The sequence below is a fragment of the Ailuropoda melanoleuca genome, chromosome 1 (genome assembly GCF_002007445.2).
Source record: "Ailuropoda melanoleuca isolate Jingjing chromosome 1, ASM200744v2, whole genome shotgun sequence".
Classification (NCBI taxonomy): Eukaryota; Metazoa; Chordata; class Mammalia; order Carnivora; family Ursidae; genus Ailuropoda; species Ailuropoda melanoleuca.
The window spans coordinates 211,069,267-211,092,023 of NC_048218.1; the positions used below are offsets into that span (position 1 = coordinate 211,069,267).

At 49.4% G+C, this 22,757-nt stretch overlaps 1 protein-coding gene across 2 annotated transcripts in view; it reads left to right on the forward strand.

Annotated features, from left to right (window-relative positions):
• Positions 1–15,993: 15,993 nt before the first annotated feature.
• UBE3C (ubiquitin protein ligase E3C) overlaps positions 15,994–22,757 on the forward strand; it is a 118,006-nt gene continuing 111,242 nt past the window's right edge. For both annotated transcript variants that reach the window (XM_002925260.4, XM_034640112.1), the window contains exon 1: positions 15,994–16,437. In XM_002925260.4, the coding sequence (XP_002925306.2) occupies positions 16,372–16,437 (66 nt within the window). In that variant the 5' untranslated portion in view covers positions 15,994–16,371. The remainder of the gene's footprint in view (positions 16,438–22,757) is intronic.

Genomic DNA, 22,757 nt, shown 5'->3' on the forward strand with positions numbered 1-22,757 from the left:
GTTCAATAATTGAGACTAAATTAGAAAGTCTAGAAAGACTCGCAGAACTCAGGAAAGAGCCTACTTATGATTATAGTTTTATGATAAAGGATAGAAATCAGAACCAGCCGAAGGACAAGACACAGGACAAGGTCTGGGCACATCCTAGTGCTGTTTCCTTGTTCTTAGGGACGCGTGACCCTCCCAGCATCCAAGTGTGACTCTACTCAGAGTATTGCCAGTTCTTAAGTCTCCGCCTCTCCTTTCCCTGAGAAGGTGGCGGGTCTTCCCTGGGGATGGGGCCTCCCCTCAAACCGCATTAGTATCAACCACCAGTGTGGTCCACGTGAGGAGTAGGGACTTGCCCATCATGTGGGACCGCGAGGGGTTAGCACACCTCTACGGGACGGGGACCAAGGCCGCTGGGCTTTTTAGGACCCAGTGAGTCCTGTGGAGAACGCTCAGGAGCCAATCAGGCGTTTATTCGAAGCTGGTAGATGCAGGTAAAGAGCCAATCAGGCATTTAGCCCTCTTTTTCCTTTTTTATTGTATCAGGTTACAAAATATTGAGGAGAGGAAAATTTTCGTGTTTTTTTCTTTTAAGATTATTCGTTTATTTATTTTTGAGAGGGAGAGACAGCGAGAGAGAACACGAGCTGGGAGAGGGGAGAGGGAGAAGCAGGCTCTTCACTGAGCAGGGAGCCCGACACGGGACTCGATCCCAGGACCCTGGAATCATGACCTGTGCCAAAACCAGATGCTCAACCGACGGAGCCGCCCAGGTGCCCGAGAGGAAATTTTTCTCAATAGAAGTTTCTCACTAGTGAAGAATGAGGGAGTGGATTGGAATCCATGAGCTGGCATCTCCCTGTCTGGCACCCCCCTCATGGAGTCGGGGATCGGGCAATGATGGTCGGTGACAGTTCATGAGACAACAGGACAACCAGTGTGACCAGCCTCCTGTGGCGCAGGGCCCCCCAGCACGAGACCCCCCTCCCCTGGGAAGCAGTCTACCAACAATGGCACCTGAAGCTGCCCGGGCCCCCAGATCTCACTGGTTTCCTCCCCAGATGTTGAAAAACAAAGAAATAGAGGGCAAATCTAGAGATTAAAATAAATTTTGGAGACATATCAACAAATTGCAACCCATGAACATCATTTGAATCCTGACTCAAACAAAGTAAAAAATTATGAGACAATCAGGGAATCCAAACACTACCTGGATATCTGATGAATTACGTAATTATTTTTCACTCTATGCGTGTGATCATGGAACTGTGGGTATGGTTTAGAAAAAGAGCAGTCCTTATCTTTCAGCAATACATCTTGAAATATAATATGGATAAAATGACGCAGGATTGGGGGTTAGCCTCAAAATGATGTGGGGCTGGGAAGACGACTGCAGTCCACAGAGGAAACGCGATCAGTTATGAGTTGGTAACTGTTGAAACTGAGGGATCAACCTGTGAGGGTTTATGGTACTTGGCTCTCTACTTTCGCGTATGTGTAGCATTTTCTCCCATAAGAAGCTTTAAACATTTCCATGGTGTTACCTGGGCAGATGAAGAAATCCACTGCCACTCATCTCCAGATCGGCAGCTAAGGCCAGGGGTGCAGGGGACCGGAGTCCAGGACCGGCGCCCCGCCTGAAGGGAAGCGGCCCCCCCGGGGCGGGGTGCAGCACTCTGGGGCCCTGGGCGGAGTCGGGAGGTCCTGCAAAGAGGACAAGGACGCCACGAGGGAGGGCGGCAGGTGGCCGTTGGCCCAATGCTGGGTGCGCTCTGCTAACTGTTCTCCCAGTCCTGAAATGGAAGGGAAAGGCTCTCTTTGAAACACAATTGAGATAATTTTAGGATAATAAACAGGGCGTTGTGATATTAATGTAAAGAATGAGAATTGGAAATTACATACAGTCGGGTAATTTTCTTGACTTCTCTGAGTTCAAATTTTTTAATCTGTAAAATGAGAGGGTTGGACAAGAGCCATGGCTATCAATCTTTGTGCTGGTTAATATTGATCTATTTAATATCTGTATGTCAGTCTTTCCACCTCAAAAATACATTAAATATTTTAAAGTAATCACATTTCCTCAGGAAAAATATAATCATAAACCTACTTACCAAATTTAATTTGAAAGATGCGCTGCCGGTGCGTTACGCAGGCTTGCTTTCCTGCGCGGTGTGGAGCGCTTGGCCGCACATTCGTGGCTCTGCGCTCAGTTATTCTTATGCTCCGTTTTTTGTGTAGAAGTAACTGTAAGACCCAGATTCCAGGATATGATCAGGTTGTTATTCGAGATTTTTTAAGTTTAAATTTCTATTGCGTATCAATTCCATAATTTTTTTTAAATGACGAAGTCCAAGGGCGTATGCTCTTCAATAGATTGTGAATCCAATCACAATTTCCAATTTCAGGAGGGAAATGCCCACGCTTGTGAAGCCTAACTTCGCTGTCCCCTGAGCCAGGCGTCTTGCGATTGTTTTCTGAGAAGTTGTCATGGGTGGCGAAGCAAGGAAATCAGCCTTTGTCTTTGCGCGCATGCTCGATTTCATGTTCCCTTCCTGTGGCTATGATTTTGCCATCGCAGGGAGGAAATTTTGCCTTAAAAGTTCAGTTTTGTTCAGCTCCTAGGTATGTGCCCAACAGAACTGAAAGTAGGGACTCAAACATCCTTGTATACCGATGATCATAACAGCGTTATTTACAACCGCCAGAAGGCAGAATAGCTCAAGTCACAACACGGGAGCAATCCATGTCCACCAAAGGAAGAATGGGGAAACTAAAAGGGATATATCCACACGCTGGAAAATGAGCAGCCTGAACAAGGAAGGACCTCCTGACCCCTGGTTCAGCATGGGTGAAGCTTGAGAGCGTGGGCTGGGTGAGACAGGACCGTCACAAAGGACAAATACCGCACCATCGCACTTCCATGAGGTCCCGAGAGCCATCGGATCCAGAGACACAGCGGAGGGCGGGCGGGGGTGGGGTGGGAGTTGGTGCTTCACGGAGACATAGTTTCAGTTTAGCAAGACAGAACGTTCTGGAGATGCGCAGTGGTGATGGTTGCACAACTCTGTGGATATACTGGATGCTACACAACTGTGCACTTGAAAATGGCTAAAACAGGGGCGCCTGGCTGGCTCCGTGGGAAGGACGACTCTTGGTCTGGGGTCGTGAACTCAAGCCCCACGTTGGACACAGAGATTCCTTAAACAAACAAAAAACCACATATTGTAAATTTTGTGTTGTGGGCATTTTACCACTATTTAAAAATCCACGAGTACAAAGGCAGGCTAGGTGTGGCTCCATCGTTAGACTCCACCCCTTGACCGGAGGGGGGGTGGCAAAGTCCTGAGGGAGGGGCTGGAAATAGTTCTGTGGCCTTTTTCAGAAAACAGTCCGGCACGTTTGCGTTAACCTCTGTTTGTAGCACAAGGATACAAGGGCTCCCTCAAATTTCGGGTACGTTGTGCTGTGACATTCAATAGTTTGTTACTAAGGATTTTCTTGCTTTTCAATTAGATTATAATGGCAGAGAGATTTTCTGATAGAATCCCTTATGTTGAAGGGGACTCTGGTCGACTAGTAGGCAGCTAGCTGGGAATGGGTTTGCTCCATGGAGTGGGATCCTGAGATGCAGCATTTTCAGGGATGCGGAGACAGGGCAGGCTCCGTGCACCTGAAAGGGGGCACCGTGGGGGAGAGGGAGCGAGAACCCACAGCTCACAGGCTCGGTGGCAGACAGCATCACGTGCTGCGGGATGGGCCGTAAACAGGGCTGGGGGAGCCAAGGGAGGAGGACTACAGGACAGACAGGGCGACCTGCTGGTGGCCCCACAGAGGTCCAACTTGAACAGAGAGGGTCGGAGGGCATGCTACATCGACCCAACAGTGCAGGCAAAGCCGTTTGCCATCCTGATCCATTTCTGGGTGAGGTCCCCAGAACGGGGAGGTGCCAGGTTTGAGTGAGGCTTCCCAGACACTTTCTCCCCCGAGGTTCCATGGTTCTCTGTGCCCTCTAAAGCCTCCGTGAGGCGGGGACTGGAGAAGGACGGGGCTTCTTCTGCAGCCCCAGGGGAGGCTTATTCACACGACCCTGAGCTCCTTTCTCCACTTGTGCTGGACACCAAAGAGGACACTGGCTATAAAGTATTATGGTACAGTTTCTAATTCTAGACCTACACAGTGTTTTAAGGGGAAAAAAGCTGTGTCAAAATATGGCACATACGGACATACTTCAATTCGTGAGCAAGCAGGCCACGGAAGGGATGGAAGGTAGGCGACTGGCCAAAGCCCCGTGGGCCGCAGGTGGTTCTGGAAGGCCCCGTCCACTCCTGGCCCGCTCCCTGATGAGTCTTTTCAAAATAGCCCATTCCGATCAAATGACATTAAAGATTCACAACAGCTCAGTGTAATGTCTGCTCCTCAGCTGGATTCTGAACCAGGAAGAAAACGCCAACTTACTCTCGAATGTTCCAGCAGCTGCTTCCAGGTGTGGGCGGTGGAGCGCAACAGGTGAGTGGTCAGGGTGTCTGGGTGCATGCAGTTCTTCCGACTGGGGTGGGACTTCCCCACACGCTTCAAATTTTTTGTGTGACTTAAAAAAGTTAAAATAAATCCAACCCACTCTGACACACACTCTCTCTCCGCGCAGGCGTGGGGACCTCGGGTGGCTTTGTGAGTGTGACGGCTGGGCCACCGCTCCTTCATCAGACCCCACTGGGACCGTCGGGGGTGGGGTGAGTGGAGCAGAACAGGCATTTTAGAAGCAGTTATGGAAATGACTGTCATGAAAGAAAAGGCTTGGGTTCTTGCACGTCCAGCCTGGCTGCAGGGTGAAGCTGGGCACAGGGCAGGCCTGGAGGTGTAGCTGTGTCTTGCTCAGCCCCTGGTTGGGAGGGCACCGTGGGCACCACAACCCCTTCCCAGTCACTGGCCGTTTCCAACCAGGTGGGCATCCTTGTAGCACAGTGGACACAGACACACAGTACTCCAGCCCACCAGCACCTCCATCTGGAAACCTCTGGAGCTGACTGGAATCAGTTCTGGAATTTTCTCCTCAGAACTTGTGGGTCAGGGTCTGAGTACTGAACACAGCAGTGCCAGGATCCAGTGACTTCTTTTCCTGGTGTCAGACCCACAATCCTGGGCTCATTAACCCCAAGCAGATCCAGATTTGTATTAGAGCTGTATTACTGCCTAACGAATTACCCCAACAGCCAGTGGCTTAAAACAATAAACGTCTCATGTTTCAGTTTCTGTGGGTCAGAAATTTGGGAATGGCTTCGCCTGGTGGTTCTCCCTCAGGGTCTCTCGGGAGCTTGAAGTCAAGATGGTCCTGGGGCTACAGGTCGTCCGAAGGCTCAGCTGGGGCTGGAGGGGCCACTTCCAAGATGCCACCCTCTCCTGGGTGTTGGCCAGAGGCCTCCCTTCTTTGTATTAACCATATCTTTTATCTTCTGTGTTCTGATGTGTTGACGCCTGGGGTCTCACTGACACCTGAGGTTCTTCCTGTCCACGTTTGGCCACCCCTTAGACACAGTCAACACTTGTCTACCTGTGAGAGCGTTTCACAAATGCAAACCAAGCAATGTGGAGCCCATCTCCTATCACCTGCTCTAGTGGGCCCTCACACTCTGGGCCATCGTCCACCTGCCCTGACCACCCCAGAGCAAGGTCCCAACAACTGAGGGCAGCTCCTGTGCCCCAGAGCCCGCCTAAGTCACTCAAACGAACCAGTCCTAAGCCTACTTAGCCTGCCTCACCTACTCCTTCCTGCAGAAACCACAGTACAAGTTCCTGCCCATCTCACCACCACCTGCCCCCCTTGCCTCTTGACTTGCTTTAGTGCTTTCCATGGGGCCCCATGGCATGGTGAGCCCCCTCTTCCTGGGATCTAGCACTGTCCTTCACTTTTCTCCCTGTCTGTGGGCCTCACCATGCCTGACTAATAAAGCCTACTAGACCAGATGCCCAGCTTGGTTCTCTCCATCCCTTGCAAATGCTCACTGAGTGCTGTTGCAGACCCTGTGGAGGTCATTGCTGGAGGGTTCGCCTGCTTAGATCTCATGCAAATTACAACCGGCTGCCTGGAGCCTGTGTGGCCTGGCCTGGAGAGCTCTCAATAAGGCCTGGATTTTTCTGGATTTTCCTTCAGGCTCATCGCTGCTTAGAGCCTTGGCTCTTAACTGAACACCTTGTATCAGAAGCGATTCACTACTCTAACTATATCTGTATCTCAGTTTAATGAAAATGTTAAGGATACTTGGACGGTCTCGCGCTGGTGTAATTTTAAATAAAATGTCTTCGCTGTCTGGCAGCGTATGCTGCTGTGACGTTTCACTACTGGAGAGACTTGAGTGAAGTGCTCTTTACGATATTGTCTTTCCAACCTCGGCTTGTTTTACAGCATTTTCTTTCCCCCAGAGCAAATAAAAAATGTTTACGGAAATATTTGAGGCCCACCGCGTCTGTGTTGCGAGACATGAACCCAGCTGACTGCAGATTATAAAGCAGCATGTTGTAGGGAGAACACAGGGCTCTGAAGCTGCACAGTAACTCTGGATCTGCACCCCAGCGTGCAGACCGCTGCAGACTAGTCATTACAGGGTCCAAGCTTCGGTTTCTGCATTCGTAAGACATGGGTAGTGGTGTTTACCTTGTAGGGTTACCGCGAGAAGGGGATGTGTAAAAGAATCCATATGACATATACCGTAATTCCTGTCAGAAGACGAATGCTCGAAACATAGGAGCTTTTGTTTTCCACCGCTGTGTTTATACGCTAGCTCGGAGCTCTTTGTAGGTGACGTCAAACAGAAGTGTAAGTGCTTCTTGTTTGGAGGGTTAATACTTCCGCTCCGTGCAGGGAGGAGGAGCTCTCCTGACTGTCCTGGCAGCTCACAGCGGCCAAGGCCATTTGGAGCATTTGCAGTTTGGCCTCCTGCTTGTTGACACTCTTAATTGTCTAACCTTTTAAGCGATTAAAACGATAATGATGATAATGCATGAAAATAGTATCGGTAAAATGTTAAGAGCATATTGATGCTTGGTCTTCTGATTTTGCTTATTGCTAAGCTCGAAGGGCATTTGGCGAAATGCCCTCTGAGTGTAGACGTTTAGGACTAACAACAGTCTACAATGAGGACGCTCGTTCAGGATATGCGCATCACCAAGACCTCGATCTCGATCTCGAGAGCCATCTGGGCCAAAGCCTGCGCCTCAGCCAGGGGGCCTTTTGCCCACTTGGCAGGTGAAGTTGAGGGCGTCACCTGGCTCGTCCAAAGTCACAGAGCCAGGACAGCGGGGCTAAGACCCCTCAGCGGGCAGGGCTTGGACCCAAGGCTGCTTTTTTTTTTTTTTTTTAAGATTTTACTTATTTATTTGACAGAGAGAGACAGCCAGTGAGAGAGGGAACACAAGCAGGGGGAGTGGGAGAGGAAGAAGCAGGCTCGTAGCGGAGGAGCCCGATGTGGGGCTCGATCCCATTACACCGGGATCACGCCCTGAGCCGAAGGCAGCCGCTTAGCGACTGTGCCACCCAGGCGCCCCCCAAGGCTGCTTCTGAATAATGCTTTGTTACAAGAAAACATGTTACCCAAGGACCCAGCAATTGCACTACTAGGTATTTACCCCAAAGATACAAGTGTAGTGATGCGAGGTGGCACCTGCACCCCAGTGTTCATAGCAGCAATGTCCACAATAGCCAAACTGCGGAAGAAGCTGAGATGTCCTTCAACAGATGAATGGATAGAGAAGATGCGGTATATATACGATGGAATAGTACTCGGCCGTCAACAAAATAAAATCTTGCCATAAGCAACGACATGGATGGAATGAGAGGATATTATGCTAAGTGAAATGAGTCGATCAGAGAAAGACAGTTATCATATGATCTCAATCATATGTGGAATTTAAGAAACAAGACAGAGGATCATAGGGGAAGAGAGGGAAAGATAAAATAAGATGAAATCAGAGAGGGAGAGAAACCATAAGAGCCTCTTTTTTTTTTTTTTTCAAAGATTTTATTTTTTTATTTATTCAACAGAGAGAGAGACAGCCAGCGAGAGAGGGAACACAAGCAGGGGGAGTGGGAGAGGAAGAAGCAGGCTCATAGCAGAAGAGCCTGATGTGGGGCTCGATCCCATAACGCTGGGATCACCGCCCTGAGCTGAAGGCAGAGGCTTAACTGCTGTGCCACCCAGGTGCCCCTCATAAGAGCCTCTTAACTCTAGGAAGCAAACAGGGCTGCTGGAGGGGAGGGGGGTTGGGGGGATGGGGTAACTGGGTGACGGGCACTCAGGAGGGCGGAGGGTGAGGTAATAAGCACGGGGTGTTGTATGCAACTGATGAATCACTGAGCTCTACCTCTGAAACTAGTAATACACTATGTGTTAATTAACTGAATTTAAATTTAAAAACATAAAATAAATAAAAATAGACCCTTCATAGCAAAGAAAGAAAGAAAGAAAGAAAGAAAGAAAGAAAGAAAGAAAGAAAGAAAGAAAACATGTTAAACTTGATTTCCCTTTGAAAGTGGAAAGCAGGGATACTTGTGCGCATTGTTTAACCTGTCAGCGACAGCAGGGGGAAGGGTTTCTTGAAGAATAACAAGGCCATCTATACAAGGCAACTTGAAAGGATGAGGCTGTAGGCCATTCTGTATTGAATGCAGTTCCATTTTTAGCAAAAATAAATAAATAATTCATAGCCTGTAATCTTAAAGAGCTTTCTGATAAAAAGAAGAGAAGGTAAAGCTGATCAGTGCGAAGCCTACTTATGAGACCATGAGCTTTGCTTCAGGCCCCTCTGGACACGGCTACGGGCCTTCGCCCGGCTTCTTGCCCCACATCCCGGCCTCCTGTCTGTTCACTCCCGGCTCCCTACGTTGAAGGTCCGCAGTCTCGTCTGATGACCAGGAAGGACCATGGGACAGGCCGTTGGGGGAGCGATGCTGTGCCCTGAGCACGTGGCCCTGGCCCTAGGCCTCGGAGCCGGGTGCCGACCCCAGGCTCCCGCCGCATGGCCCCCGCAGGCCAGCATCTGACAGTAGGCTCCGTGGTGGCCCCGCGGAGCTGAAGGGTGTTCTTCTGGGGCCACACCAAGTTTTGACCTTATCTGGTGACTGCAGCTGATGGTGGGTTTGCCCGCAAGTGAATGCCACGTGGGCTCCGACTGTTCCCGGTCCCGCAGCGGGTGAGAAGATCAGGGAAGACGTGGACTGTGGGCCTCAGCCAAGGCACAACCCGGAGGGTATCTCAGCCACACGGCCAGGGCCCTGGGGGCCGCTGTCGGAGCGCGGCCTCCACTCCAGCACAGGACGGAATGTGCCAGGAGGGGAGGGACCGTGCTTGCAGGCGTCGGGGCAGAGGGAGGGAGCCCGGGGATCCCATGGCACCCGCACAGCACAGCAGCTCGGAATCAGCCGGATCCAGTGTGGGGCTCGAAGATGCTTCCCTGATCCATGGGCCGTAGGCCTGAGCAATTCTGCAGCAAAGCACAGGGCCGAGGGCGGCTGTGGTGTCAACTCCCAACGGTTCCTGAGCCACTGTGGCAGAGCGCACCCTCCATGGGCATCAGGGGGAGAGAGATAAGGGGTTTCGGAAATGCCGGTGAGGAAGAGAAAGGTGACCCAAGTCAGGTCTGCAGATGGGCCTGCCCCACCGAGATTCATAGCGTGTGCAAGACGCCGCCACCTGGAGCAGTGCTCTCTGCGCCGGAGAGCTGGCGTGGTCAGACCCGCGTTCCCGGGACGGGGCAGACACAGCGCGCTGTTAGCCTCTCAACAGAACCAATGACGCTTGGCATGCTTTCCAGACGACTGGCACAGAGGAGCCGTGTTTGTGAACCTTGAATCTCGCCTACCCCCATCTGGAATGTCCTTGACCCACTGTGGTCTCCGGCGTGCTTTCTGGACTTTCATTCACCGCAACAGGCTTTCTGCTTCCACTTTTCATTTCTCCCCTGAGCCAGGGGCCGTCTAGAATGTGTCATTTAAGCTCCACCTTTGTGACCTCCCCAAATTTTCCCTGTCAAGGATGTGTCAAGGATTTCTGATTTCATTCTGCTGTGGGCAGGCAGAGACCATATTCTGAGTGATTCCATCGAGGTTTGTTGGCGAGCGTGTGGCCCATTCTGGAGCATGTTCCACGTGTGCCGGAGAAGAGCCCTTTCTGCTGTTGGTGGCAGGCACTCTCGGTCAGATGTGGCACTTTCATTCCTTTGGACTTCCATCTCGCGAAGTTCTTTACTTCCCCTGGAATATAATGGAAGAGCAGTGTGCGTTCAAATTTAAGGCATCTTATCGCTGCCATTTTATTATGGACCGTCCCCCATTCCCATGTGATATCCTCACTCCCAGTGTGACTTGTGAAGAGGTGGGGCCTTCCGAGAAGTGACCGAGAGCGGAAGCTGCACGACTAGGATAAGCGCCCTAATCCCGGGCCCCAGAGAGCCCCGAGCCTTCCGCTGTGTGCGAACAGAGAGGGTGCCGTCTGTGAACCAGGAAGCAGCTCTCGCCGGACACCACGTCTGCTGGGCCTTGATCTTGGACGTCCAGCCTCCGGACCCGGGAGAAACGTTTCCGTCGCGTGTGAGCGGCAGGGTCTGCTGTTCTGTTGCAGCCTCCCGAACTAAGACAAGGAAGTTTTTCTAACAGAAATTTATCCTTAAAATCATTGTACACACAGAAAGTATGTGTAATATAGCTACATTTTAAAGAATAATTCCAGGGGTTCTTGGGGGGCTCAGTCGGGGAAGTGTCTGCCTTCGGCTCAGGTCATAGTCCCAGGGTCCTGGGATCAAGCCCCGCATCGGGCTCCCTGCTCAGCGGGGAGTCTGCTTCTCCCTCTGCCTCGGCCTCTCCTCCCCAATTGTGTTCTCTCTCTCTCTCTCTCAAATAAGTAAATAAAATCTTTAGAAATAAAGAAAAAAGAAAGGAAGAAAGAAGAAAGAAAGAAAGAGAGAGAAACCAAAGGAAGTATCCCAGAAAGACGAGGCAGGCTGAGAAGTGTTGCCAGCCCCTCAGGAGCTCCTCCGAGACCTTCCAGGATCAGTAACTACCACCCCCACTCCTCCAACAACATTTTCTGTGTAATCTTTCTAGTCTCATTCACTGGAGTCTTTTTGTATTTCATTACTGGAAAATCTTAATGTGATCACTTAATCTCATTACATGAGTTCTGGTTAATTCTACTGGACAATGAGGTCGGATGTTTTGGGGTATAGTAAATGGAGGAAGGAGTGAATTTTCAGCCTTGGGCATACAGTGACCTTGGTGGTAATTTAATGAATGCTCTCCTTGGACCTATTGCCGAGTCTCTGGGGCCAACACCTAATGGCTCATCAGCAGCCACAGGATGATCCCAAAGGAAAGGGGTGGATCCTCTGGGGAGAGCAAGGATCGGACCCTATCGAATGTGAACTTGCTACCCTGCAACTCAGCCATGCCATGTTAGGAAGTCTGTCCCACAGGAAGAACTCATTCCCATGTGTGAGAATGTTCTTGCAGCAGAATTTGTACCAACGAAATGACATCAGCCTGGGCATCAAACGGTAGGGATATGGTGACATAATAAATTATGGTCCATCCACACAAGGAGATCCTAAGTAGCCAATGCAACTAATGCAGATTTCTTTTTTTAAGATTTTATTTATTTGAGAGAGAGAGAGAGAGCAGCACGTGACTGGGTGGGTGGGTGGGTTGGGTAGAAGCAGAGGGGAAGGGAAGGGGGGAAGAATCTCAAGCAGACTCGGCACTAAGCACAGAACCCAATGTGGGGCTTGATCCCAGGACTCCAGGATCATGACCTGAGCTAAAACCAAGAGTCAGTTGCTTAACGGACTGAGCCGCCCAGGTGCCCCTAATGCGGATTTCAAGTCCTGTCATGGAAGGATATCCATGCTACATTTTGGTACCAAAAAAAAAAATTTGGGGGGGGGTTTGGGGGGTAAAATGATCTCTTTTATTTTTTTTTAAAAGTAAGCTGCATGCCCAATTCAGGGCTTGAATTCATGAACCTGAGATCAAGAGTCACACTGTCCCCCGACTGAGGCAGCCAGGTGCCCTGATCTCTTTTAAAAACAGAACAATCCAGGGCGCCTGGGTGGCTCAGTCCCTTCAGCGTCTGTCTTTGGCTCAAGTCATGATCTCAGGGTCATGGGATCGAGTCCCACATCAGGCTCCCTGCCCAGTGGGGGTCTGCTTCTCCCTCTCCTTCTGCCTGCCGCTCCCCCTGCTTGTGCTCTATCAAATAAATAAATATCTTTTTTTAAAAAAGGAAGAAGAACAGTCCTCGATTGGTAGAGTGGCACTCAGAATAATGCCCTTCACCCCAAAGATATCCACATCCGAATCCCTAGAACCTGTGAATATGGCACCTTACCTGCACAAAGTGACTTTGCCGACAAGGTTCAATTAAAGATCTGGAGATGGGGTGATTATCCTGGATTATCGGAGTGGGCCCAGTGTAATCACAGGGGTCTGCATAGGGACAGGGAGGAGGGTTGGTCAGAGTTGTGGGGACAGAAGCAGAGCACGGCATGATGGGATTGCTGGATGGGGCACCAGCCAGGAAGGGGAAGTCTCTAGAAACTGGAAAAGGCGGGGGGATGAATTCCCCCCCGCAGCCTCCAGAAGGAACCAGCCCTGTGGACACTTGATTTTGGCCTGACGAGACTAGTTCTTCTTCTTTTTTTTAAAGATTTTATTCATTTATCAGAAATAGAACATGTGAGAGAGAGCACGAGCAGGGGGAGCAGCAGAGGGAGAGGGAGAAGCAGACTCCCCGCTGAGCAGAGAGCCCGATGTGATGTGGGGCTCCATCCCAGGACCCCGAGACCACAACCTGAGCCGAAGGCAGACACTTGACCAAATGAGCCCCCAGGCGTCCTCCGGCGAGACTTCTGGCTTCCAGAAGAGTAAGGTAATACATTTGTGTTGTTGAAGCCACTAGGTTGTTGGTGATTTGTCACAGCAGGGATAGAGAACTAAGCCAGAAGGATCATCTCAAAGGTAGGGTGGGGGCAATGTAGGGCAGATGGAAAGTCTCACTTCTTTGCTTATGTTGGTACTGTTTTGATTTTAATAATTAACGTGTATTACTTATTCTACATAATTAATCCTTACAATTAAAAAAAACCCAACTGTTACCAAATATTTAAACTGTGAGGGTAACTGAGCCAAGGAAGTTCCATGAGGGAAGAAAGTGAGGAAGTGGCTTTCCTGGTGAAGTCGCTCTTTCTCTCCTTCTGCAAGCTGCACAAGGACTTCCGAAACGAACTGTGACTTTCAGCTCGAATCTTTGGATAAACTGCGAGAGTCTCATAAGCTTCCCAAAACAATAGCTTTAAAATATAGTACATATTTCACGTTAGATTCATTTGGAGCAAAAGAGTAGAAGGAAGGATGCAGAGATTGAGAACAGCAGGTGTTTTCTGAGAGAGCACAATAAGGCAGTCAGGGCTTTTTCAAACATTGGAAAACCTCATCTCCAGTGTTTTGTCATTCAAGAGTTTTATTATTTTAGGCCGTTTTTAGGAATTCTATTTTGAGATACAGATTCACAGGAAGTTGCAAAAATAGTACAGAGATGTCCTATATACTCTTTACGTAATTTCCCTTCATGGCGTGTCTTACATCATTATGGTACAGGATCCAAGCCACGACGCGGACATCAGCGTGGCTCATATTCACGGTTCCGTGGCATTTTATCACACGTGGATGCACGTAACCGCTGCTGACCAAGACCCAGAACCGTTCCACCACCACAAAGACCCCCTCCTGCGGCCCCTGTGTAGTCCCACCTGCTCCCGTCCCCTTCCCTAGCCCCTCATAACTCCTAACCCACTCCTGTCTCTATGATTCTGTCATTGGGCCATAGAAACGGAATCATCCAGTCTGTATGTGACCTGTTGGGAGTGGTTTTTCAGTCAGCAGAATCCTGAGGGCCCAGAGCTGTGCGTGTGTAAGGGCACCTGAGGGACCGCCGAACCCTATCTGTGGCGAGGACACACCACAGTGGGGCTGACCACCACCCTTCAAAGGACATTTTGGTTGTTTCCAGATTTGGCCACTAGAAGAAGCTGATGTGAACATTTATGTATAACTGTTATGTGGGCATACATTTTTATTTCCCTGGGATAAATGTCCAGGAATGCGGCCGTCTGGTAAGTACTCGGTTTCATTTTTTTTAGAAAAAGAAATGCCAAACTCTTTTCCAGAGTGGCTGTAACATTTTACACAGGGAGGGCTGGGTGTCCCCACCTCCTTGCCAGCATTTGGTGCGGTCACTATGTCGCATTTGAGCGGTTGTAACGGCTGCCTTTTAGAAATCACGGATTTAATGCACAAGTATTGAGGGCCTGTCACACAGCACGATGGCATGCCTAAAGGCAAGCCAGCGGCTCCCGTGTCCTGGCGGAGCTGCAGTCTGGAGGAGGCAGTAGGACAGGAACAATAAGGGAATCCCATTCCACAGGCATTAGGCTCTAGGCTCAACACCTGTGGTGGGGAATCTTTTATTCCCAATTTATCCTTGAAAATTATTGTTAGTTTTTGCAGGGTGATGATAGAATGATGTCTTCAAAAACAATTCCCCCCTTTCTAAGAGATACATACTGACATATTTACATGAGATGATGTGTAGAATTCGCTTCACAATAATGGGGAGAGTGGTTAACGGATGGGACAGGAATTACACAAGCATGGCCACGAGGTGATAATCCCCGAAGCCAGGTGATGGATAAAGGGAACCAATTATACCATTTTATACTCTGCATTATTAGGCTTGAAACTTTTTACTTATTTTTAAAAAATCTTTGAAAATCTTTCGGAGGAATCCTATTTTGATAAGCCATTTTTTCCTCCAGCGTGGGGACAGATGACTAATTCTTTAGCAGAGCGCCAAGGCAAGTACTTGGCTCACACAAGGGGCCACCTGATAAACCAGTGTAGTAGTGTTCAAACCACCAGGGGCAGGCGGAACCTAAGCCCGAAGGAGGGACAGCAATGCTGGGATTTTTAAAAAATAGAATGCTCTTCCCTGCCCACGGTCCTAGTCAATAAAAACACTTGAAAAATACCCAGCGGATGGAGGCCACACACCGTAATTCCCAGCAGAGCTGATGCTGGAGGCATCAGTAGGCTTGGTGTTCGGGGCAATTGGGCTTCCCTGTTCCTCACCTCTGGTCTAGACCTTGAGAGGGCTTATTTGAGGCCAAATCTGAAAACTCTGAGCAGACTCACTTACTGAGGGCACATACTAGATACTGCCAATACTTTTAATCTTTGCTCATCTGACGGGTTAAAGAAAAGCATGATGCTCTATTTACAAAATCTGGTTAAAGTTGACCGTCTTTGTTAAATCAAGGATTTCTTGACGTCTCCGGGTAGCTGTATCTATTCACTGCTAAGGAGCGAGTCCTCTCCTGGTGGCTACGCAAGTTCTTTGATGCTGATTTATGATAAAAACTCTCCGTGCTGTGACCTCCTTCACGCCGCGTGCGCGCGCATGGCAGGATTTTTCAAACTGAGAAGGTAACGCACTACCGTGTTTGTGAAATGCGCTCAGAGCTGTGTAAGTGCCGTTAGAGAGACCGGGGCACGCCACACTGTGACGGCAAACACGAGCGTGTGCAGTCTGAGCTGCGGTCGCGCGTGGAGGACGTACACTCACGCCCATGTACTGCGTACGTGACATGCACGTGGTATGTATTCTCCGTGCACGGTGCCCGCGTGCGCCATGCGCCCAGAGGTACGAACTTGGTCCCACGTGGAATGCATGCCCCCATACAGGCATCCGGGGTCTAGTGCGGCCGCGCCTTCGGTCTCACATCAGCCCGGTCTGGCATGGCACTCAAACCCGCCAGCCCGCTGCCCGAAAAAGCGCACATGCGCGTCCAGCTCCGGGGAGCAGGTGCCGGCGCTGCCCCCCGCCCCTCCGCCGGGGTGTTGGCCCCGCCCGGCCCGGCTCGGGCTCGCTACGCGCCCCGACCGCAGAGCCGGGTCAACACGGGGCCTTCCTCCCGGCGGCTGCTCCCGGTGCAAGCGCGGGGTCCGCGGCCCTGCCGGCGCCCTCGGCCTCGGCCGGAGCAGTGGGGAGGCGTGGATGAGGGGGGAGGTGAGGAGGAGCCACCCCCTCAGTGTCGCCGCCTCCCCCCCTTCCCTCGAGGGCAGGCCCGGGCGGGCAGAGCCCCCAGGGCGGGCTCGGGCTCGGGCACGGGCACGGGGTCGCTCCCCGGTGCGGCGTAGCCCTACTCGCAGGAGACCCCTCCTCTGGGCAGACCCCTCCCCGCCAGAGACCCCTCCCCGTCGGAGGCCCCTCCCCCGGGGGCCCGCCCCGCCCGCCCCGCTGCTCTCAGGTCGGGGGCTCCTCCCAGATGGGATAAGCTGTAAAGATGTTTAGTTTTGAAGGGGATTTCAAAACGAGGCCCAAGGTGTCCCTCGGAGGCGCCAGCAGGAAGGTAAGAGCGGCCTGTGTGCGCGGCGCCTCGGGCCCTCGCGGGCGAGCGGCGGCGGGCGGGGGTCCGGCCGGGGCGGCCACCTGCCTCTGAAGCTCTGTAGCGGGGCTGGCGAAGAACAGGGTCGTGGGCCGGCCTCGGCAGTCGTCTAACCCCTTCGTTCCAGAAACTGCAGGGCTCCGGAAGGTGCACAGCCTTTCCAGTTTCGGGCTAAGACGAATGTTTCTTTTTCAGACATGGATTCTAGATACTTGATCATCCTTGACGTCGGAGAGCGGTTGCTCTTAGACGACTCCCCAGGGAGTATTTTCTGTTGTACAAAGTGAACGGATGTGTTTGGTAATGTCAGCGATCTCTGAAATTGAGGCAGAACTCATAATCGGCCACGTGTTTGAATCCAGCGCTATTCGGTTATTCTTCACCAGCTTTCAGGAAACATTGCCGGAGAGCCTCTAGGACCGTTTTCTGTTAGGCTCAGTCCTGTACTATTCTTCTAATTGTGTAGAATAAGGGGGAACGGGCTGTGGGCGGTCTGCTGTCCTCTCTGATGACTGGCATCTATTGATTGAGGGTTTTGCTCATAAATAGTTCAGGGCTGGCGTTGCTTCTTTCACCTGTTTCTCGCCCCTTCTCCGCTGTGCTGGTTCATGGGTGTCTTTTCTGCCTGTTCGGATGTTGTCAGGTTAAAAATAAAAGTGTGGTCTGCCGGCTTAAGGTGTTTGAAAAGTTTAAGTGAATCTATTAGTTGATTGTTTACTAAAGAATTTTTTTAAATGTCTTTTAAATGCTTTGTATATTATTTTTTGCTTCTTTATTAGTAAACTCTGTAGGTTACACTTAAATTAACGGGGTTGGCATATAATCCTCGGTGGGTGCTCAAATTCAAGTAGGAACATCCTTTTATTTCGTGCTCAGGGTGTTTGTGTGTGTGTGTGATGGGTTCCTAGGGTAGAGGAAAGGAGCCCAGTAGGGAGTTGGTAGAGAACTGTGCTGATAATTTTCAAGCCTTGAGTTTAGCATGATGGTGATTTGTTGAAGGTAGCTGGCTGCGAACTAGGTATTAGAACTAGGTACTGCATAGGTATGGCAGGGTTGACATGGGCAACATTCAGTGGTTTGGGTAGTCATGAAAATTACAAATGAGATAGAGGAGTTTCTGCCCTTGGATGGTAGAGGAGGCCTTGGGGCACCTCCGAGCAGATGTAGGGTACAGGTGAGGTAGAGAGCAGATGAATGATTGCACATGCACAAGCAGGCTGGTGGCAGGTCACCACCTCAGAATCCATGGCACTTCTTGTGACTTTCCTCATAGACAGAAGTGCCCCTGCATGCCCTGCTCGGGCGCTGTTTTCTCAACTAGTCACACATCTCTGGTCTGAGGAAATTCTTATCTATTGATCAGAATCTCGGGGAGATTACACATCTTGCTGTTTAGGTGTGCAAAACAATTTTTCTTTTCTTTTTTTTTCTTTTTGATTGAGGTATAGACTAAACATTAAGTGTATGTGTCTTTGGTCGTGTCCCTAGAAGAGCTTGAGGAGGTGACGTTGGTGCAAATGAAATTAACGAGGGAAAAGGAGAGGGGCGGGGGTGGTGGGTGGGGAAGGGGTCTTCTTGCTTGGAGTTTATCTGTAGCCCAATCCCACTTAAGAACTGGGGAACTGTCCCTTCTTGAGGTAAGGGGGGGCTAGAATTTTGTAAACCCCCCCCCATCAGTTGGTGTTTGGCCACAGGCCACCCCTTGGGTGAGAGTGGGAGTGTGACACTGCTGGCCCTTGGCTGAGGGCAGTTATCCTGGGAAGGTAGTACTAAGGAGCCAACAGTAGTTAACACACAGGGGCTGGGGGATGGGTGCACTGGCCTGGAATCTGGGTGAGGAATCAGCTGCAGGTTCAGCTGGAAGGATCTTTGGGAATGACTGCACCCTTGTGACCACCCCCCGCCAATCAAATAACATTCCCAGCATTCCATAGGCTCCCTCCTGCTCTCTTCCATTCAGTATTCCTTCTCCCAAATGTGAATGGAGTCACATACAGTTTGTTTCTGTTTTTTGAGTCCACATTCTGAGAGGTGGAGTCCATTCTCCTTGTTTTGTTGCATTGTATGAAAACAGCAGTCGATGTGTTCTGTTGTATGGTGTCTTCTGGAGGGCACACCGCGCCTATGCTGGGTTATGCCTACACTTAGCTCTAGTGCGCATACCCGCGGTGTCTGAGAGTGTGGCCTCACTTCCTTTCAACATTTCTTGTCAGCTCTTTTAATTTTGACAGTTCTGGTGGGGACGTAGTTTCACTGTAGTTATAGTTTTAATTTTGTTTCCTGGCAAAATTGTTGAGCACCTACAAATGCATATTTTCCTTAATTCTCTTTGGCTACAATGTAATTCCTTCCCCTCATTTAAAAGGCAAAGGTTTTAATGGTCTTTCCTTCATGTATTAAATTATTTGTAATTTTCCCTCCCTTCTTGAGCTTGGTGGAAAACTGAATATTGCCACCTTTTGAATACATCTTTTTTCCCCCAAATTAAATGAATATTTTTAGCGTTTATTTGTAAAGGCTCTGTGTAGCATCTGAAACATAATAAGGGAAATTCCATGCCCTCATTATAATCTTGTTGGAGAGATAAGACTTAAACAGTTAGAAATCAAATAACAGTAGAGAATAGTTACTACATTCTAGATTTCTATTGGGGCTGATCCAGGAAAGGGTAGAGTTGGTTGGGGCTTAGTCTTGAAGAATGGATAGAATTAGGGTTGGTGGGAAACAAGAAAGGTATTCTAGATAGGTGGAAGGGTATACTTGGAGTAAGTATAGACTAGATTCCATTAATTCTGAGTTACACGGTTTCCTACTTTTTAATATTTTTGAAATCAGGGTACATCTTGGTGGCATGACATAGTTCGTGGGCATGTTGTTTTTCCCCCTTTCTTATAGTGCAGATAAGAATATCTTAGGGGCCATTCAATTACAAGTATAGAATCCACTGAAAATTGCTTAGTGGTGAGGGGAAAGTGTATGGGAAGAATGTGATGGTATCTCAAAGAATGTAAGGACAGAAACATACCCAGATACCAAGTCATCAGCACCAAGGTGGTTACTTGGGGTTTTTATCCTTGGGCTGCGCAGTCTCCTTCCTTCTTGGCTCTCTGCTGACTGGCTTTCTCCCTTTTACTTGCACATGACCTTGGCAGTGTACGATTTCCTAGTTGAGGTGTCCTGCTGAGACCGTTGGATCTCAATTCCATTTCTCAGGAGAGGACATCTGTTTGGACTGGGTCAGCTTCCCACCTGATGAGCTGAGTTTGGGGCGGGGGTTGGAATCTTTGGTACAAATAGAGCAGTCTAGATGTATGCATTGTAGGGAGTGGATTCTCCAAGGGGGGAAGTGCTTGTTGAATGGAGTGTCTAGGTTTTTGTGGACTTAGGTAGAGCTGTGTAATAGGCTATTGATTGTACATGTGTGAAATGAGGGAGAACTCTGGCTAGACCTACAGTTTTGGTAGTTACCAACAGATAGGTGACTCAGAAAGAAGTTCCTAGGGGAAGGACTGGAGTTTGGGATGGTGTGTGCCTCGTGGGGTATTGTAACATCTAATAAGTGAGGAGAATACTTAGGAGAGAGTAACACCTGGCATGGGGCTGGGGCGGGGAGGGGGAGGTGACCACAGTGCCAGGTGCTGCAGGGGTGCAGTGAGGAAACACTAACAAATATGAAGCCCGGGGTGACTTTTGGGGACAATAGTCCAGGGTAGTAGCACTTGGAAGTCAGATTGCAGTACATCGGGGAATGAATGAGAAGTCAGAAAGTGGCTAGATCTTTTTTGAAAAGGACCTGAAGAAGATTGCATTCAGGGTCTAAGGAAGGTTTTGTTTTTGGGGGGGATGGGAGAAACTTGAGCAGGTTACAGACTGGGGAAGGAGCAGGTGGAGGAGGGAGGAACTGCGGAGCTTTCGGAGTCCTGGGGGGAAGGGAGTGGGAAGAATGAGGTGTGAGCGGAAGAGAAAAATATTTTGAGATTTACAGAGAAGAAATGGATGTGGATATGGAAAAGTTTATTTTGTTATTTTTAAAGGTTTTATTTATTTGTCAGAGAGAAAGTGCCCGAACAGTGGGGAGGGGCAGAGGGAGAAACAGACTCCCCGCTGAGCAGGGGGCCCAATGTGGGACTTGATCTCAGGACACTGAGATCCTGACCTGAGCCGAAGGCAGACACTTAACTGACTGAACCACCCAGATGCCCCTGGAAAAGTTTATAGATAGGAGGAAGGAAATTAAAATTTCTTTTCCAACTTTGCATAGAGAGTTGAGGAAGAGTGGCAGTAGAAATAATATTTCTTTAATGTTTGTCCATTGCTTTAGAAAAAATAGGAATTTATTTTTTAGAGTTTTATAGAAGAAAGTCAAGGAGATGGTACAGATTTCCCTTTTGCCCCCTCTCCTGTACCTCACATTTCCCGTTATTAGCCTCTTGCATTAGTGGGGTTCATTTGTCATAACTGATAAACCAATATTGATACGTTAATGTTCACTCTTTGTGTTGTATTTTCTATGGGTTTTAACAAATATATAATGACATATTATCCGCCCTTAGGGTACCATACAGAATAGCTTATTGCCCTAAAAATCCTCCCTCCTTTACTGACTCATCCTCCCCCAGACTCCCATGCATTATATGGTAGGAGTGTTTGGTTTTATAAGAAACTGCAGAACTGGGGGCACCTGGGGGGCTCGGTGGGTTAAACGTCCGACTCTTGGTTTCAGCTCAGGTCACGATGTCAGTGTCCTGAGAGCGAGCCCCTTGCTCCGTGGGGATTCTACTTCTGTCCCTCTCTCTGCCCCTCCCCCCACGTGCGCACACACTCTCGCTCAGACAATAAGTAAATCTTTAAAAACAAAACTGCAGAACTGTCATCCAACGCAGCTGCTCCATCTTGCCCTGCCTCCGGCAGGGAGTGAGCGGTCCTGCTGCCCCACACCCTTACCAGCGCTTGGTGGCACCAGCGTTCTGGATTTTGGTCGTTCTCACAGGTATGTGGTGGTATCATCATTTTAATTTGCGCTCCCTTGATGACACATGGTGTGGAGTCTCTTTTCATATGCTTATTTGCCGTCTGTATATGTTAGCTTTTGCCCATTTTTTAATTGGGTTGTTTTCTTTTTACTTTCAGTGGGCTCTCCGCCCAGTGTGGACGCCAGTGCAGGGCTTGAACTCATGACCTTGAGATCAAGACCTGAGCTCAGATTGAGTCGGATGCTTCACTGACTGAGCCACCCAGGCGCCACTCCATGCTTTTTTTTTTTTTTTTAAAGTTGGCACTTGGTATATGCATTATCATTGCTATTCTGTGTACATTGCAGTGGAAGATAAATTTCTTACAGATCTGGCATTAAGTAAAAATGTTTTCTGAGATCAGATTTTAAAATGTTAATTTACTGTCAGGACTGGTATTATTACATTACTGTTTTATCCAGCAGTACCGCTTCTGTTCTCTTGAACATAACTGTTGGTAGCCTTTATATATGGAACCAAACAACTGTAGTTCCCTGTAGCAGGTAAGGTCAGGAATTCTTGATCTGGTTCTTAGGGGAATCAAGCAGAATAGAAGGGCTGAGACTGTTTAATTCCCTTTGTACTTGTGATCAGGGCCTAGGGTGAGGCAAGCCAGGCACCTAGGGCACGGAATTCAGGGAGGTACTCACTCAAGTTGTACAACTGCAGGGCTGAAGGGGGCCCTTCCTCTCATGGCTGGCCCTGCCCCAGCACTGCCCTGAGAGCAAGCACCGCCTTAAATCTTGTTCCCCAGGTACCTAGCTTGCCTCACCAGTCCCTGCCTGGCTGTGCACACTTACGCTGATTTTCTTGGTTAGGGACTTAATTGCCCACTGAGTCTCTGAACTAAGGTAACACATAGGAAGTGTCATAGGAGTGCACAAGAGCCTGAAAAGAGTTTATTGCAAATGCAATAGGGAGTTTTCTTCTGTGACTTTCCTTTTATTCTTATAACTTTTATAGAATACAAACAGCTAGAAGTTTGGAAGTTAGACATCTTATTCTTTGACAGTGACCTTTATTTTATGCCCCTGTACGAGTAGGTGCTTTCTGCGTGTGCCCGTTCTCCAGCCACGGCCTCTTCACGCCTTCCTTTACTTTCGCCGTTTGTCAGCAGGAGGGCAGGAGCAGGAACTTTCTTCGTTGGCTTGTCTCCATATAGTCCGTTGCCTTCCGTGGTAACCAGGTTAAAGATGGACATGCCCGTTGGTGTAAATTGGCACAGCCTACTTGGCAGGGGAGGGGAGGCAGTTTAGCATCAAAAGTCTTAAT